Source organism: Scleropages formosus, chromosome 1 (assembly GCF_900964775.1).
Source record: "Scleropages formosus chromosome 1, fSclFor1.1, whole genome shotgun sequence".
Lineage (NCBI taxonomy): Eukaryota > Metazoa > Chordata > Actinopteri > Osteoglossiformes > Osteoglossidae > Scleropages > Scleropages formosus.
The window spans coordinates 47,837,980-47,853,958 of record NC_041806.1 but is presented as its reverse complement, the minus strand read 5'-3'; the positions used below and the strand labels follow the sequence as shown (position 1 = coordinate 47,853,958).

General features: G+C 44.9%; 1 protein-coding gene across 2 annotated transcripts in view; it reads right to left on the bottom strand.

The window, feature by feature from the left end:
* Positions 1-4,964: 4,964 nt before the first annotated feature.
* ift172 (intraflagellar transport 172) overlaps positions 4,965-15,979 on the bottom strand; it is a 32,280-nt gene continuing 21,265 nt past the window's right edge. For both annotated transcript variants that reach the window (XM_018736985.2, XM_018736986.2), the window contains 16 exons: positions 15,492-15,672; positions 13,937-14,046; positions 12,334-12,463; positions 11,791-11,889; positions 11,544-11,653; positions 11,385-11,448; positions 10,127-10,213; positions 9,899-10,015; positions 9,415-9,525; positions 8,923-9,042; positions 8,509-8,604; positions 8,219-8,278; positions 7,222-7,320; positions 6,876-7,029; positions 6,302-6,393; positions 4,965-5,553 (listed from right to left, as the gene is read on the bottom strand). In XM_018736985.2, the coding sequence (XP_018592501.1) occupies positions 5,464-5,553; positions 6,302-6,393; positions 6,876-7,029; positions 7,222-7,320; positions 8,219-8,278; positions 8,509-8,604; positions 8,923-9,042; positions 9,415-9,525; positions 9,899-10,015; positions 10,127-10,213; positions 11,385-11,448; positions 11,544-11,653; positions 11,791-11,889; positions 12,334-12,463; positions 13,937-14,046; positions 15,492-15,672 (1,720 nt within the window). In that variant the 3' untranslated portion in view covers positions 4,965-5,463. The remainder of the gene's footprint in view (positions 5,554-6,301; positions 6,394-6,875; positions 7,030-7,221; positions 7,321-8,218; positions 8,279-8,508; positions 8,605-8,922; positions 9,043-9,414; positions 9,526-9,898; positions 10,016-10,126; positions 10,214-11,384; positions 11,449-11,543; positions 11,654-11,790; positions 11,890-12,333; positions 12,464-13,936; positions 14,047-15,491; positions 15,673-15,979) is intronic.

Sequence of the window (15,979 nt, the reverse complement as noted above, 5' to 3'; positions counted from 1 at the left end):
GCTTTTCATGAGATTTATGCGGAATTTCTATTGCAAATAAACCCAAACATAAACAGAGCTTATATATGGAAAAAAAAATTTATAACATACTAATATCCCATCACATGTTACTGCGTGCGGTAGTGCGTTCTGCTCTTTATATATCTATAGATAAATAAAGAGCAGAACGCACTACTGCATTATATTATTATGTCGCATTATATGTTTAATATGTGGTATATATCTATATAGCACATATCAAACAAATATTACGACATAATAACGATATGAAAGGAAAATGTGTCCTCTGACCAAGTTGATGGCTGCTGACCAACAGTGTTGACCTTCTGTGCCTTGAGAATATAAATAAACAAATAAACAAATTAAAAAGGCTATACTAACAAACTCAACCACTGTAATTGAAAATTCAAAGTTATTTTATGTTTTGTTTGGTTGTAAGGCTCAGAGCGCAAAGATATATATATATATATATATATACACACACACAGACACACACATTTATAAATATATATTCATTTACATATAATCCACTCCAATATAACAGAATACTCTAAATAACTGACCTTTTCTCTGATTTTCGTTACTGGTTATTTTACAAAATAGAGCCATTTATTTAATTGTCTGGTAAATGTAACTAAAATTGTGTGACCCTTTTATAGAAGCTTAATTGAAATATTTCAGCAGTTTATATTACCAGATATGTAGTAATAAATGTTAACAGAGAATATTATTTTCTGTTTCGATTAAAAATAATCAAACCTACAGGGACTCTTTGCTCCTCCGCCGTTCATTTAAATTAAATTAAAAACAGCAAAAACAGCAAGAGGCCTAGTTTGAAAATAACTGTACATTGTGCTTTTTCATGAGGAAAAAATGGATAATAGAAAAAGTGGAAAACCAAAATATAGTTCAAATTATTGGTAATAATGTTGGTGAACTGTATGAATTATAATGGAGAGGGTGATGTTTTATAACATTTAAAGTGTTAAAAATTAGGCTGTTTACAGAAGGACTTGTGTGCATGTGTGTACAATTTGTGGAGAAAAAAATACTGTACTTGTGTGAGCAGCACTGTACTTATCCCAGATAACCCGGACTGGTGTGAGATGCTTAAAATATACTATATTTAATTAGAAATATATTCCATATTTACAATATATAGACTAGCCATGTTAATACAAACAGGTATCGACTGGTTTTATGATTTCACTAATTTTTTAAAATTATATTTAATTTCATAGATTCACTTTTTTATGTCTCCTTCATATATAAGTTATCGAGAATTTGCATGTTTAACCCTAATGGATAATCTTAATTGTAGACCTGCAGGAGCAATAAAATCCTTCTGTGAAAGCTATATTTTTACTAAATTCAAAATCATTTCAATCACAGGGTGTGTTTAACCATAGAAGTAATATAAATGTAAACCCTGACATGGTCCTCATGTTAAACGGAAACATTTAAACATTTAAACATGCACAGATTTCACATGAAGGCCTTTGAAGCGCAGCTTTCATAAAGTCAGACTGCGTGTGACGCAAAGAATGATGAAGAGCGAACACATATGCGCCGCCAAAGCTTATGAAACGTTACAATCTTCATATTTCCACTTGAACAGTCTGGGAAACCAGTTAATTTGCTGGATAAATAGTGAGCCCCCCCCCCCCAGCCCCGAGACGATGTTCACCACAAAGGATGGAGCTCTGTACTGCTTCTCAACATAGAAAATGCTGGGCTTTTACTTTTATATTATTTTACACCTGTAGTCAAAAATGAAACTGTTTGGGACACAAATTAAAATCTTTTACAGCTCCAAGTTGCCCCTTTTATTTTTATTTCGGCCAAAACACAAAGGCCCTTGTGGAAAGCTGTGATTTTTAAATGCGGGATTCATGTTCACGAAGGGGTCGCAGTGTCGTCCGCCTGCTCTTTTCACCCATGTTTATCAGAAATATCAGCAATAATCCTGCACCGTGAATCTGCTCATATGATGTACGCGATGCAAATTTGGAGGAGAATCCCTAGCGGAAAACACGAGACTATTACACCGTCGGAAGCGAACACCCAGAAGCAGCGGGGCAAAGGGGTTCGACGGGAAACGCGGTGGGTTTTTGCGATTAACGGTTAACGTTTCATCCGCAATCGGCGTTTCCGCACAGAAAAAGACCTCCTTTTGGCCCTAACATGGACTGCGACACACACCCAAAATGAGGCTTGTGCGGAACACACTTCGTTGTAATAAAGCCTAGAAAAGGAATAAAAGCGAAGTGCAGACAGATGGGTTGTAAGCTTCACGTCGAGGTCAAGGTCAGAGTCCCTCCCCACAGTGGGATGATGAACCGCCCCACCCCCCGGTCCCCCTTCCCTGCATCGGGCCTGTTTGATAAGGGAATAAACGCTCACGTGTTCTCCCACACTCCCACGCACACACACACACACAGATGCCACTGTGCTCCACTTCAAGCCTGAGCGCTCACATGCCTCAGGACCTTCTGCAGCACCCAGCACAGGATGGACTCAAAGCCCTCGTCCGGGATCCTTGAGACCGCAAGGCCGCGAACATCAACGGGGCTGCGGGTGTCGCCGTGGTTGAGGATGATGACATGTCAACGGAAGGTTTTCGTTTAGAGCGCCAGCAGGATCCTGCTGATGTCGCTTCAGATATAAAGCACCCAATAAGCAACAGTAAGAGCAATAAGGGTACATAAACGGCACGGCTCCACGGCGCGTTTCTGCACCGATGGTTTACGGGGGGCCGTCGTGGATCCATCTCCCGCAGACAATGACAGCACAGTGTCTTCGCTTCCCGCGTGGGAGCTGAGCGTCGAATCGACAGCTCGCGGCCATTCCCGTCTTTGCCGGACCACCGCACCGCGTCTCTTTTTACCACGTTACACGTTGTGGCCACAGATTTCAGCAGTAAGCGGGCCAACGTATGCTGAACAATGCTGAAATGGGGATGTTTATTTTCGAGGAACTAAAAGTATCACATGTATGTCACCTTGGACTAAGTGAGTGGCTGGGTAGATAAATAGGCAAACAAACAAACTAATAAATAAAACAGTAGCATGGTGGCTCAGTAGGTAGCTCTGGGGTTTCAGCTCATGGGCTGAGAGTTCAGACATGGGTTTAAGTCTATCTGTGTGGAGTCTGCATGTTCTCCCCATTTTCAGCTGGGTTTGCACCATGTGCTCTGGTTACCTCCCACAGTCTAAAGATGTGTTTCAGGTGAATCAGTGAATCCAAATTCCCCTTGGTGTGTGTGTGTGTGTGTGTGTGTGTGTGTGTTTTCAGTGTAATGGCATCCCACCCTGAGCGTACCCTGCCTCATGGCCTATGCTTCCAGGATAGGCTCCAGATCACCATGACCCAGCTTTGGAAAAGTGGTCAGTGATGATGGGCGAATGGAATAAGAATAACAAAGACCCAGGGAAGGCTTTAGAAGGCAGGTAGTCGTCTCCCCCCATGCCACTCGACCTCAGCAGAATCAAGCATCTGAAGCACCACATCTCCTTGGTTTCGATGACAGAAGGTATTTTTGGCACTTGGCTCTTATTATGTATGAAATTCATCCGAAGACAGATGAACTCGCTTTCCTCCGCATCCAGAAGTGCGACTCATGAGCCCCCAAAAATGAGGTCAGTCCCCCGAAAGACTTTCAAACGAACAGAACACAGATCACCCGGCAGGAGCAACCGCCGTCACACTCGCACTCCGTTCCGCATCTTCGGTGCCAGGGAACACTCGAGGACAGTCGGCTCAGAAGGAACGAACACAACGCAAACCGCGGCCCGTTTGGATTTGACAAAATACAGCAATAACACACCACCACCACGAGACCGACCAACCACAACTAACCTTTAACACCGTCCACATGGCGCCGCTGTTCCCCCTACCTTTTAGAGACAGTTGTTCAGTTTTAGGAACTCCATATATTTTAAATGAACCATTACACTGATTGCATTTGTTTCACAATTTTAATGTTTGCACAAACCAGTACAATTTTTATAAAGTCATAAGTTTGGCAGACGACGATGACAATCAACCCGATTAATATACCGGATTTGCTTCAGAGTAGTTATTGCTTTTGAGTCACAATTTTTCTTCATTATTTCTAAACTGTTTTTTGCTCACACACACACACACACACACACACACACACACACAGCCCCATGAAAGACACCGGTGTGTTTGGCTGACTTGAGACGTCCGGCAAAGAAAGACACTGTCCAGCTGTCCGCATTCATTGTCTCAAACCTGTTCTTCTCTACTTTTTCCAGCAGTGAAACTGCAAATCTATGTGACCATGAAACAGAAGTGCATAAAAGAGATGTATGTTTTAGAATAGAATTAATATGGTCACGTGCGTCTGGTTAAGAACAACCGATTGAGTAAAACACTACAGTAGCACACTGATTTGTCACGTTCAGGCTAACAGGACAGTACGCATACCAATTTGCGCTCGCTGCTCAAGGTGTTTCTGCTGCTGAACGACACGTGCGGGAGGGCACACGGCACTGCAGGCACAAGGGACCATCTGCTCGGGCCACAGGACCGGTCAGACCGTGATGCTGGACACAGGTCACGCGGTACAGCAGCGGCACACGCCACACACTTGGGTACAGTAGCACAGAGCCGTTGGAATACAAACACACAATTCCAGGTTTGGAAAAAGTCCTCCTTAAAAAAGGACCAAGGTGGGTTTCATCTGGGAGGAACTGGTGATCACATAGTGAACAGCAGGTGGTGTGGCGGTCACAGTTGTACAGCCTTCTTGTCAAGGGAAAGGGCTTGGGACTGAATCCCAATCTGACCGTATTACCTTAATCAAGGTACTCACTCTGAACTGATACAGGAGAAATGACCCAGCTGCACAAACAGGTTAATCACTGCAGTGCACAAACCTATTATAGTCAGCTTGGACAAAGGTGTGTAAAAAAATAAATATCAAATAACATCAACAGTTTTGACAAAAGTAATCTTTATTGATTTAGTGCTTTTACTTAGCAAGTTATATGTGCACCAGTAAACTTTACATCACTTTGAAATGTGTGGAATAAAATGATAAGTGGACCTTGATTTGACAATGTATTAGTTGGTGTGTGTTTCTCTACACATAACTTACTGCAAAACAAGTTTATGACTCCTGTGGGACACACTGACCGTCCTGACCGATTCCATCCAAAGAGCCACTGAGCTTCTCCACGTCGTTCCACCACAGCGGTTATTGATCAATGGGAGAGCAACACGAAGGGCTCAACCTACAGCTGGAGGTTTTTTGTCTACAACCTTCTGTTCCGTAAGATTTAAAGTAACACAACAAAGAGAGACAGACATAGAAGGTAGGGTGGGGGGCAAAAGTGCAGAGTAAAAAGAAGTTCGGAACGAGGGGGGCAATGAAATATTCATAGGTGGTGGGAAAGGAGAGAGCAGCAGGGAGGGCAAAGAACTGCAGCCATTCACTCAGTGGAAGGAGAAGCCGGCAGAGGGAAGACCGCCGCACCACTGGCTCACGAACTTGAGCACATCCTGGCACTCGGGGCTGTGAGTGGTCTGAGGGGAGAAGCACAGAAGGACAAAGCATCCCGTCACAGCCCAGTCAGCAAAGTGGACATTGTGAACTCCTTTTAAATGGACACGTTCCTGCTACTGCTCAGTCCTCACTTCTCTGAGACGGGCCTTTATGAGCAAGTCAGCATGGTGGCACAGCAGGTAGCACTAGTGCCTCATGATTCCTGCGCTGGGGTTCGGACGCTAGTTCAAATTCAGCTCAGTCTCTGTAGAGTTTGAGCGTTCTCCTCGTGTTTGTGTGGGTTTCTTCCAGATGCTTTGGTTCCTCCCACAGTCCAAAGACATGCATTTCAGATGAACTGCTAACTGAATTGTCTTTAATGTGTGTCTCAGTGTGTTAAAATGCTGTGCTGCATGGATGACTAGACAACCTTATCGATAATGCTTAGTGTAGTGTATCTAACACTATAAGCTGCCTTGGACAGAGCAGTCAGCTAAACACAAATTAATAATAATAATAATCTGGTCCTCCTGGTACCTCCATACAGTCACGAAAAAGAGCACCAAACCTCTAGAACAACCATGTTTGCGAACCCAAAAAACAAACCCCACCTGTAAACCCAGAACCACAAGAATCTGTAACAAGTGTCACCAATCTGTTAAAAAATCAAACCTATTTCAATGTAGCAGAAGGATTTGCAAGCAGAAGGAGCTGAACTGAACGAGGGGCCAAAATCAATAGGACTCTTAATGAGGGGGGGTCTCGGGGGATGAGATAACAAACTCAAACCTTTGTTGCCATTAGGAATTTATTCCAGTCGTCCTTGTTGGCTGCCTTTCCTGGTCGTTTGAACTCGATTTTATTCCGCAGCACCGGGTAGCCTGTGTCCCACAAAAGAAGTTTCATGATTATTTAATTCGCACAAAACCCAGGGAACCAATTATGAGGTTTGAATCACACGTTCCCCTGCTAACCACCGGTCCGATTGCCGCCGAAACGTCTTCGGCTTGTCAGCAGAGGCAAATCACATCCTAATCTCCTACATCTCCCAAGCCCTGGCGGAAACAGCGCTTGATCTCTGCAGCTCTCTCATGTTCTTTTCTTCCCCAAACCGCCAAATTGATTAATTAAGGAGAGGAGTGTTTGGAAACGGTGAGCAGAGTGGCACTGGAGGATGGGCATAGACAGGCGGAGCTAATGAGCCAGTTCAGAATGACTATGTAAAGGCACAGAGGTGTATTACACTCCAGGAATTAGAACCCATGAAGGTCACACAGGCTGATGCTCCACCTGCTGGAGACTCAGGTGCCCTCCATGTTGGCAGAGCTCGCCTGAGGGGTGCTGCCATGTGACCTGTGCTCACCTGTGACGATGCATGGCAAGGAGCGGATGCCTGTGCTTGGGGCCACTAACGAGGCCTCGTATGCGTCACGCTCATCGCGGGGCAGCACCTGGTCCACACGCTGGTCCATGGACACCATCAACACCCAGTCACGGATCTCCTCTCGCTTGCTTTCCTGGACACAAGACATCCAAATTATTCCCTTAACACAGCCATAAAACCCAAGAGAGGCCACTGGGAAGTGTGTGTGTGTTTTCTCAGCCAACAAAGGTACACGAGTAAGTCCTGCATGAGACCAGATGTGCGCCAGCAGCTTCCTGCCAGCTCAGTGCACTTTGCCGCAGAAGCGAATTAAACTGGTTCTCACGGGGACGTGCTGTTTGGCCGGAAGCGGGACTTCAAAGGGGATGTCCGTGTCCTGGAAGTCCGTGTGATCCAGGGCGTCTAGGTTGCCTTCGTCAATCCCCTGTGTTTTTGTGAAGACAAATCACTTTTTCCACACCTTCTTGAGCACTTGAGCACTTCAACCTGGTTCCTCAGCTTACAAAACAACTGGGAGCTGAAGTTTGTTTGTAAATCAATTTTTTTACAACTCCAAAGTCATTTTTACTATTAAGTCAAAATCAATGAGCAGTAAGCTTAATAATATAAATTTCTCTTGATTTATTAAAGATTAGGTTCTCTACAAATCTCATAATTATAACTTCATCATCATTTTGGTTTAAATATCTCATTAACTTCAAGCTACAGTAAAACTGAAACTTCACAGTGAACATGCAACATGATCGTCATCTTGCATTTAATCTGCAACACTCAACACCAAATGAACAAGAAACACTATGGAAGAGAGCTGAATTAAGGATTTCCCCCACACTCGTATTTTGTCTGGGTGCTCTTTACTGCCATCTAATGGATTGGCAGGTGAACACAGGCTGCGTTCACTCCACTACAGAAATTATACATTTACATTTGTGCATTTAGCACACACGTTTTCTCCAAAATGACATGCAAGTATATCCAAAAATGTAATTTTTTTCTGTTTCTAACACAAAAACCAGTATACTGTACAGGAAACTCAATTCAATCCTAATCTGTAACCTGTTTCGGTCAAAAACCCTTCGGCTGAAAAATATACCTGAAATTCACCGAGCCGTACATCTGGAAAAATACCTGTATGTTTGAAAATTTGGAATTGCACCGTTCATTGCTTCTCCTAACATGAGGAGCTGGTGGTTGGTTTTTATTTCCAAGACACCAAACTACAGCTTCATTGCAGGAAATGGAGGAGTCAAGGAATGACATGTGGTGGTGTTTAGACCCTAAAGGCTCATGTCTGGCTCTTGAAGAGCCTGCAGCTCACTTACGTCACTCAAATCCAGGAAACGGTTCAGGAAGATGAAGGCCATGTTTTCCCAACCAGTCTCCTGCAAATAAACAAACCCTTTCAGAGTCATGCCTCCGACAAGTGTTTTACACCTTCACAAAATTTCTAGGCAGACAGCAACAGCAGGACTGCTGGGGAATCCTAGTGCTATTGTTGGTTTTCAGTTGCATCTGTCTCTGCTTAAGCTCTTCAGACACTCTTTCCCAGCCTCCCAGGCGACCTTCCAGTTTAACCACATGGGCACCAAGCAACTCTGCCTCCCCAATTCACCTTGGCCGCCAGCCCTGCCTCATAGAAGGCCTTGTCCGCTGGAATGAGCTCCGTGTGCCGTAGCAGAGAGATGGACAGCTTGGCAGCCACTGCGTTCTGAAAGACAGAGGGCAAGACAAGGTCAGGAGGAGGTCAATGGTCCAACCTCATGTGTGCACTCTAAGTGAAGGGCAGGAACTATAATGAAGTACCATGTGGTTACTAGTTAAGCCTGAGGACTTGTAATCTGTGGGGTGCCTGATCTAGTCTGTATATGATGTATTGAACTTCAGTAAAACCTAAAAATGTGTACAAAGAAAAGCTGTGGAAAAACGCTCAACTGAGAAACCACACTGAGGATGACGATGATGAATGTATGAAACGTTTTGTTCTAGTTGCAGCGCAGAAGCTTCCCGTCCAATCTGCCCCACCCACCAGCTGGTCCATGCCTCTGGCGGCAGAGCGTGTGGCGTGGTAGTGAGCGATGAGCAGCATCTGCTCAAACTCCTCGTGGACAGGGGAGTTGGCGTCAGACGATTTCACCAGGTTCTCACACTGTGCGCAGAAAAACAGTGACAGTTAGCAATCCACCCCCCCATGACACCTGGGAGGAGAGGAACTGGAAAGGGGTCCTGATGGAATGACCAAGGATGAATGGGGTGGAGCACTGGGTGGGATCAGGGATGAAGGAGGAAAAGCTCTAGGCAGGGTCAGGGACAAAGGAGGTGTGGCTTGTGGAGGGACCAGGGTGTAGGGACCAGGGTAGATGGAGGTGATGCACTGGGAGAGACCACAGGAAAAGCAGGTAAAGCACTGGGAGGAGAAAGGGAGAAGGAGGTGGAGCTGGGAGGGTTTGCTGGCAGGAAGAAGATACACCTAGGGGCATCTGGGAAGGAGGAGGGTCGTGGGGGGTGGGTACCAATTTACCAGCTGCTGTAGGACATCACGCAGATCGGCCCACATGCGATACGCCTCAGCGCAGTCCTTGTCTGGAAGGTCCAGCAGACCCTGTACCAGTCGCTTGTAGATGTTGAAGTTCTGAGGGAAAAGAAAGTGCTGTGGATTCTTTGCATTAATTTTTTTAACCCCAATTTAGCTGTTTCCAGTTCTATATTACGACTTGGCCACCGGTTCCCGTCCGGATGCCTTGGAGGCAGTGTTTGTGCTTCTCTGTGCCAAACAGATTGCTTTCTTTACACACCACGGGCCACATGGCACCATGCGGCAACACAAGCGCTGGGGAAGCGTCACATTTACTGGCAAAACCTCTCAAAACCAACACAAGGTCAATCTTATCACCGCCTGCTTCCTTCCCTGTGGCATCAACAGTCCGCTATGACAGGTGGGGTGGGGTAAAAGCATGGTGAAGCCCTGCACTTTGTCCAAGGCAGCAGGTCACCTGGAAGCTCACCTGCGAGTTGGCGGGCACTCCGTGCTGTGTATAGAGGCTCAGGACCTTCTCAGTCTCACCCTCCTTGATCAGGTGTGTGGCATACAGAGCCAGGTACTTATGAAGGACCTTGAAGTTCTGCAGAGGGAAGCGGAAGAGCACTGAGATCCCGCTGCACTGCTCAGGGGCCAACGCAGTGGATGGCCTGTACAGTGGTGGCATAATCAGCCCACTGAGCGAAAGTCTCACCTGTTTTGAGGCTGTTTCAATGCATTTTTCCCACTGGCCTCTCTCTGCATACATGTCAAGAGCAGCCATTACATCCACGCCCACCAGCTGGGGGCAGAAGAAAAGACAAAAGTAGCTAAGGGGTTTCAGTGATTTACAAATTTTCAAAGATGTCCAATTTCCAATTGTCCAATTTATTTATTTTAACTGTATTTTCTTCACTGACTTATTTCATAAAATGTTCGTCTTTAGTAGAGAAAATGGCAACCTGCGATGAATTGCTGACCCAACAAACCGCAGTAAGGAGCACCCGAACAATACAAGGGTGTGGGACCACTTTCATTCAACTCATTTCTGCAGTGTTTACAGCTCACCTCTGGTACTCACGGTTTCAGGGTTCAAGAAAGACAGCAAATGCTACACGTTTATTGAGTGATTGAACAAATTTCTCAAACCAGCACTGCACAGGAGTTTGTTATAAAATTTTTTTTCATATTCAGTCATTTTAAATCAGTTTTAAAATTAATTCAAAGCTAAAAAGATAGTAAAAGTAAAAAATCTTACTAATTACTTGCTAAAGCTCTGCTTTGGATTTTTGCAGAACGTATCCCATGAATAAAATAATAATGTCGTCATTATTGACCTTTTCATTGATTGTGACTTTGGAATTAAACACAAATTATGAACATACTTCCGTTCCCAGTTATGCTGATAAATTCAGGAGCCAGTGCAGTGTGCAGTTGCCAAATTAGGCCTTTGTGCCAAAAAACTTGGTACGCAAGTTGGCTGATGACGTAGACTGTCCTCGATTCCTCCACTGCACCCACATATGGTTAATCGAACCAGAGTGACCTTGATTGCATGCTATGATGAAGGAATCATGAAAAGTAAGGTCACGTCTACTGATGAATCACCACCATTTGGAGAACTGAGAGAATATTCCCTGCTCCCTCGAGTTATTTTCTGGTCTTTCCTCACATGCTGACTTCAGACCAGATAAGGTTTCCACACAGGGTAACATGAATATGTTATCTTTCAACCAAGATGTGGCCCAGTTCATACTGGCACGCAGCGTGGTGATATCGCAATTTGTAATCTTCACCTACTTCAGAAGTGCGTTACTCACATGTCTATCAAACATCTAATCCATGGAAACTGGAGAAAAGTTTCATACCCAAACTTTTTAAAAGCTGCATATTTACTTCTGCAAATCAAGTTAAACTGGTTCAGGAGTCCCAACAGAAATAGTAAAAACCACGGACAGCAAGAACACACTTACAGATTCGACTTTGCCCTGATTTTTCAGATGGTCTTTGTACCTCTGATCCACGTAATCCTCAAACCTGCAGGAAAACAGTAATTAATGATGCAAAAGCAAAGTTCTCGCTGCTGCCCACACAGACGTGAAGCGCACCAGGCTCGCATGATGATCCCTTACCTGGGATCCAGCTCCTTGGCCACCCGTTTGGCTTTGTTCCACTCCTCGCCCTCGATGAAGACATCTATAGCTTCTTTGATGAGGTCCAGGTTTAGATAGAGCTCAGCAGCCTGAAGACGAACAGAGTATTTTGATCAAAGGGAAGAAATTCACATATCTGCAAAGCGTGGTACTCTGTATAGTACACCTGCTTTAGTTATTTGTGTGTGTGAAGGGTCACGTGCGAGGAGTATGTGAAGTCACACACCGCACTGTACTTCTGCAGCTGCACAAGCCGGGGCCCCACAGCCTGGACCACATCTACCGCCTTCTCCTGGGCCAGGAATTTGATTGCCAGCTCAGCTGCCTGGAAGAGGACAACGGGGTTTTCTACAGCATTCACTATAAGTCTAAGCCTAACCCTAACCTCTATCCCTACCCCTAAATCTAAAAGCATTCACTACATCCCTACTCACCAGAACCCTAATTCTAACCCTAACCGTAACTCTAACCCCTAACCCTGGGGACAACAGGGTTCGCTACAGCATTCACTACAACCCTAACCTTAAACCTAAGAGCGTTCACTACATCCCTACTCAGTACAAGCCTAACTCTAACCCAACCCCTAACTGTAATGCTAACCCTCACCCTAGCCCACAAACTCTAACCCTCACTCTCACTCTAATCCTAACCCTGAGGACTCTGTTGTTGTTGCGCAATACAGCGATGCAAAAAAAAAAAAAACACTGCTATCAAAGCTTGAATGCACTTCTTTTCCACAGTCTCCTGCGGACCCTTGTGGCGAAGGTACCTTCATCCAGCACTTCTCTGCCAGCGTGGGGTTAGAGGCATCCTTGACCTTGAGGTAGCACTCCACAGCCCTGGCGTACTCGCCTGACTGTTCCCACTCGCGTGCCTGCTCCACCAGGCCCTCCACACCCCTGTCACATCACATCACATGGTTTCTCAGCATTCCCTTATCACTCCCATATAATTTCTTTACTGACATCTCCTTTCAGGCAAATAAATCTAATTACTTTTACATTTCACCATCTGACAGATGCTGCAAAGTATCGATTAAAAAAGTCTTTTTATAACAATCTTAACAACCACCGTTCCACTTTCAGAGGACAATTTTACTGAAACATTGTAGTTTGAATATGTGACACAGCAATAATACTTATCACACAGATTCTGAATTGTGGAAAACTTGTTCACTTGCTGCCTACTAACAGCATAAAGAATATAAAATGTTGACACCGCACACATTGATTATGATGACTGAGTTCTGCACAGAATGACTCACACCTTTAAAGTTTCACGTTTTTTAAAATACATTTTTTTCTGAAACGAATTGACAATTCCATTCTGCGTAAGCTGAAAAACGCAACAAAACGTGCAAGGCCAAAGACAAAAGAGAGACTTGCAATAAACTCATCAGACAGCATGTAAGAGTGAACTGCTTTGTGATTCTTTGGATTCCTCCCTTAGGTTTGCTGCACTAAAAATAAAGCACCTGTCTATACACTTGTCTAGACATTTGTTTTGGAAAACAGACATATACACACAAGTGAATACTTCTCGTTCAGAAGATGCAGAGTTCTTTTTATCTGCTAAGAAACCGAGCGCCCTGGAGGGGATCGGAACACGGCTGGGCTCATAGAGACCCCGGCGTTGAGTGTCTATCCAATTGTGATTAAAGGAAAGCCCCACGAGAGCTTTCGCTCCTATTGCCATTGTGATTAAACGGTTCGGAAAAATTACAGGGCGCCAATCTGACGGATCATGAGTGTCAGAGGGCCTCAGCTTTCCCTCAGACTGGGTCAATGAAACACGAGGGTTTCGGCAGGCTTCCGCAGGCATAGCCAATCGAATGACAGGGCTTGGGCAAGCTACTATAGAGGGAGCCAATCAGATGTGAGGGCCTGAACATGCTACTGCAGAGGGAGCCAATCAAATGTGAGGACTTGAGCAGGTTCCCACAGATGCAACCAATTAGACGTGAGGGTTTGGACAGGTTACTGCAGATGATGGCCTCTGTGTGCTCTGGTGAGGTGTTTTCAGAGGTCATGGGGAGCAGTCTTTACTCTCCAAAGGGGCTCTTTGATGTTTTTCCCACAACTCATTAAAAAAGAAGGAAATTATCTGAAGCAAAGTTCTGGTCTAGTGCTGGCACTGTAATGAGCTTCTCATTATGGATTTAATTTAATGAAATGGAGTAAATCTGTACATATTACTTGCCGCCACGACAGGAAGGGTGTTGTGTATGTCGCTGGCAGCGTCTCCCATAATGGAAGTGTAAGATTGCAAAATTGAAATTTCTTCATATTTTTATTGGAACAATTCCAGCCAATCAGTGACTTTGTTTCTGAAATTTACTCTCGTACATAAATAGAGGAAAACTTTTTTCTCACCGGCACCCCTTCTTCATGACCTCTTTCTCATACTCCTCTTGAAGGACTGTGAGCTTGTTTGGGACGTACTCCTTGCAAATGCGCATGGCGTCGCTCCACATCTCTGCTTCCTGAAACACAGTGGACCACAAGGCGATCATCTCACTTCTCCTCTGCACTCCGCTCACGGGGCAAATAGGACACTGTGCCCCTTTGTGACGGGGGCAGCTTCCCTAGAGCAACATGTCGGCCTGTTGCTGCTTCCATTGGGAAGTTCAAAGTGAATACATAATCATCAGATCAGTTGTTGTCCAGGGAACAAAGCAAGCACAAATTCAGGAGGCACTAGATGCAGAAGAAGGTTCCGCTGCAGTGGATTTGAACCACATGGTGATTTGCTGATGGAAATGTGGCCTGGGTTGCGCTCTCCCCAAAGCTGACTGTTCCCGGTGCAGCCAGTGACGCCCCCAGGGCCAGCCCTACTGTCATGTCCCATGGTTCCCAGGAAAACTGAGCTCTGAATCTGCCAGTGAAGTCATCTGAGCGTGGTGTCCACTGACAGGACAAGCAGATGGGTGTACAGAGGTCTTCTGGGAATGTTCTTCACAGCAACCTTCAACAGGCTGCCTCAGGGCTGTCCTAGTCATGCGGAGCCATGATGTGGGGAGGACATTGGGCTTTAAAGAGCCAGACATGCCACTTCTTGGTTACTTCCATTAAGTATAATTACTCAGCCAACTGCTTAACTGTTCACCTGGGTCAAAGACCTAAATGTACACCAGCAGTGTACACCAGCTAAATCTACAACTTGTTCACTGACAGTTGCTCCACATGTTTAACATAAAGTATGTACCAGCAGTTCCTGAACATTCCCTATTTCCAAACAAGAACGCTGTGCTCCTCCACCTCTGTATGCTTAGTGGAAACCCCCTCACAAGGGGTTCACAAGTTCAAAACCCTTCTAGTTCCCAGTTTTGGACCCAGTGTAGTAGAACAAACTGATTTCCACTCAAAACTGCTGAATCCTTCCCAGTATTCCAGAAATGTTTCAAATTGCATTTTATTCACATCTATTTGTCTCCTGATCTCCTAATAGCTACATAACCAAGTCCATCACCATCTGCTTTGACTCTTCATGTATTTGCTATTTGAAAGGGACTTCTGTTGGCAGCTGGTTGACTAATATGCAGCAACAGCATGGTGGTATCAGAAAAACAAGAGGTGCTTTGACAATCCTGTCTCTATATTTCAAAATCTTCATCTGTTTGTTGATGTACTACTTTCTTTAAGCTGTGTTGTGTGTCACTGGAGAAAAACATCTGCTAGATGAACAGATGTAATGTCCACCCTTTAGTCATGGTGGCAGGCAGAGAGGTACAATCCTTAAATCTTGAAGGCTGAAGATTCACCTGGTTCTCTGGTTTCCTCTACCCTGAACTGGCTGCATGAACTCAATTATAAATATAGCAAAGTAAACAAGGTACCAACAGAAAATTCAATACTTAATACTGTGCCCTTTGGGAACATGGAGAGCTGCCTATTGAGGTAAGCACTGCCTGTTCTGGTGGTCTCTTACCCTGTAGTACTTGATGGCAAGTTCTGGTCGCTGGGCACGCAGCAGGAGGGACTCAGCCTTCTGGTAGTCCTTCTGCTCCACGCAGAACTTGGCTTGTCCAACTAGCACTTCCATCATACTGTCAGGGTCATGGGCCTCTGCCACTCTCTGGGCACTAGCCCAGTCCTGGTTGTGGACATACCTACAGAAATGGGGGCCACATCCGAGGTTTCAGCTACATAATTTAGTACTAACTCCATGCTTACCATACAGCAAGGAACCCAACATCTTTCCATGCACACATACATCTCTACATGAATCAAGTCTTAGGGGATGGGTGACTGTTATGATTCAAGTAAATTCTAGTCTTTGAAATCACCCATATTTGATTCCATGGGTTCTTCACACCTGCAGCTCCCATACTGTGCTTCATGGTTTCTTTGGGCCATGTCAATGCCCAGATTAACTACGGAATGTGAGTGATGGATTAAGTTATTCAGCATTCCTAA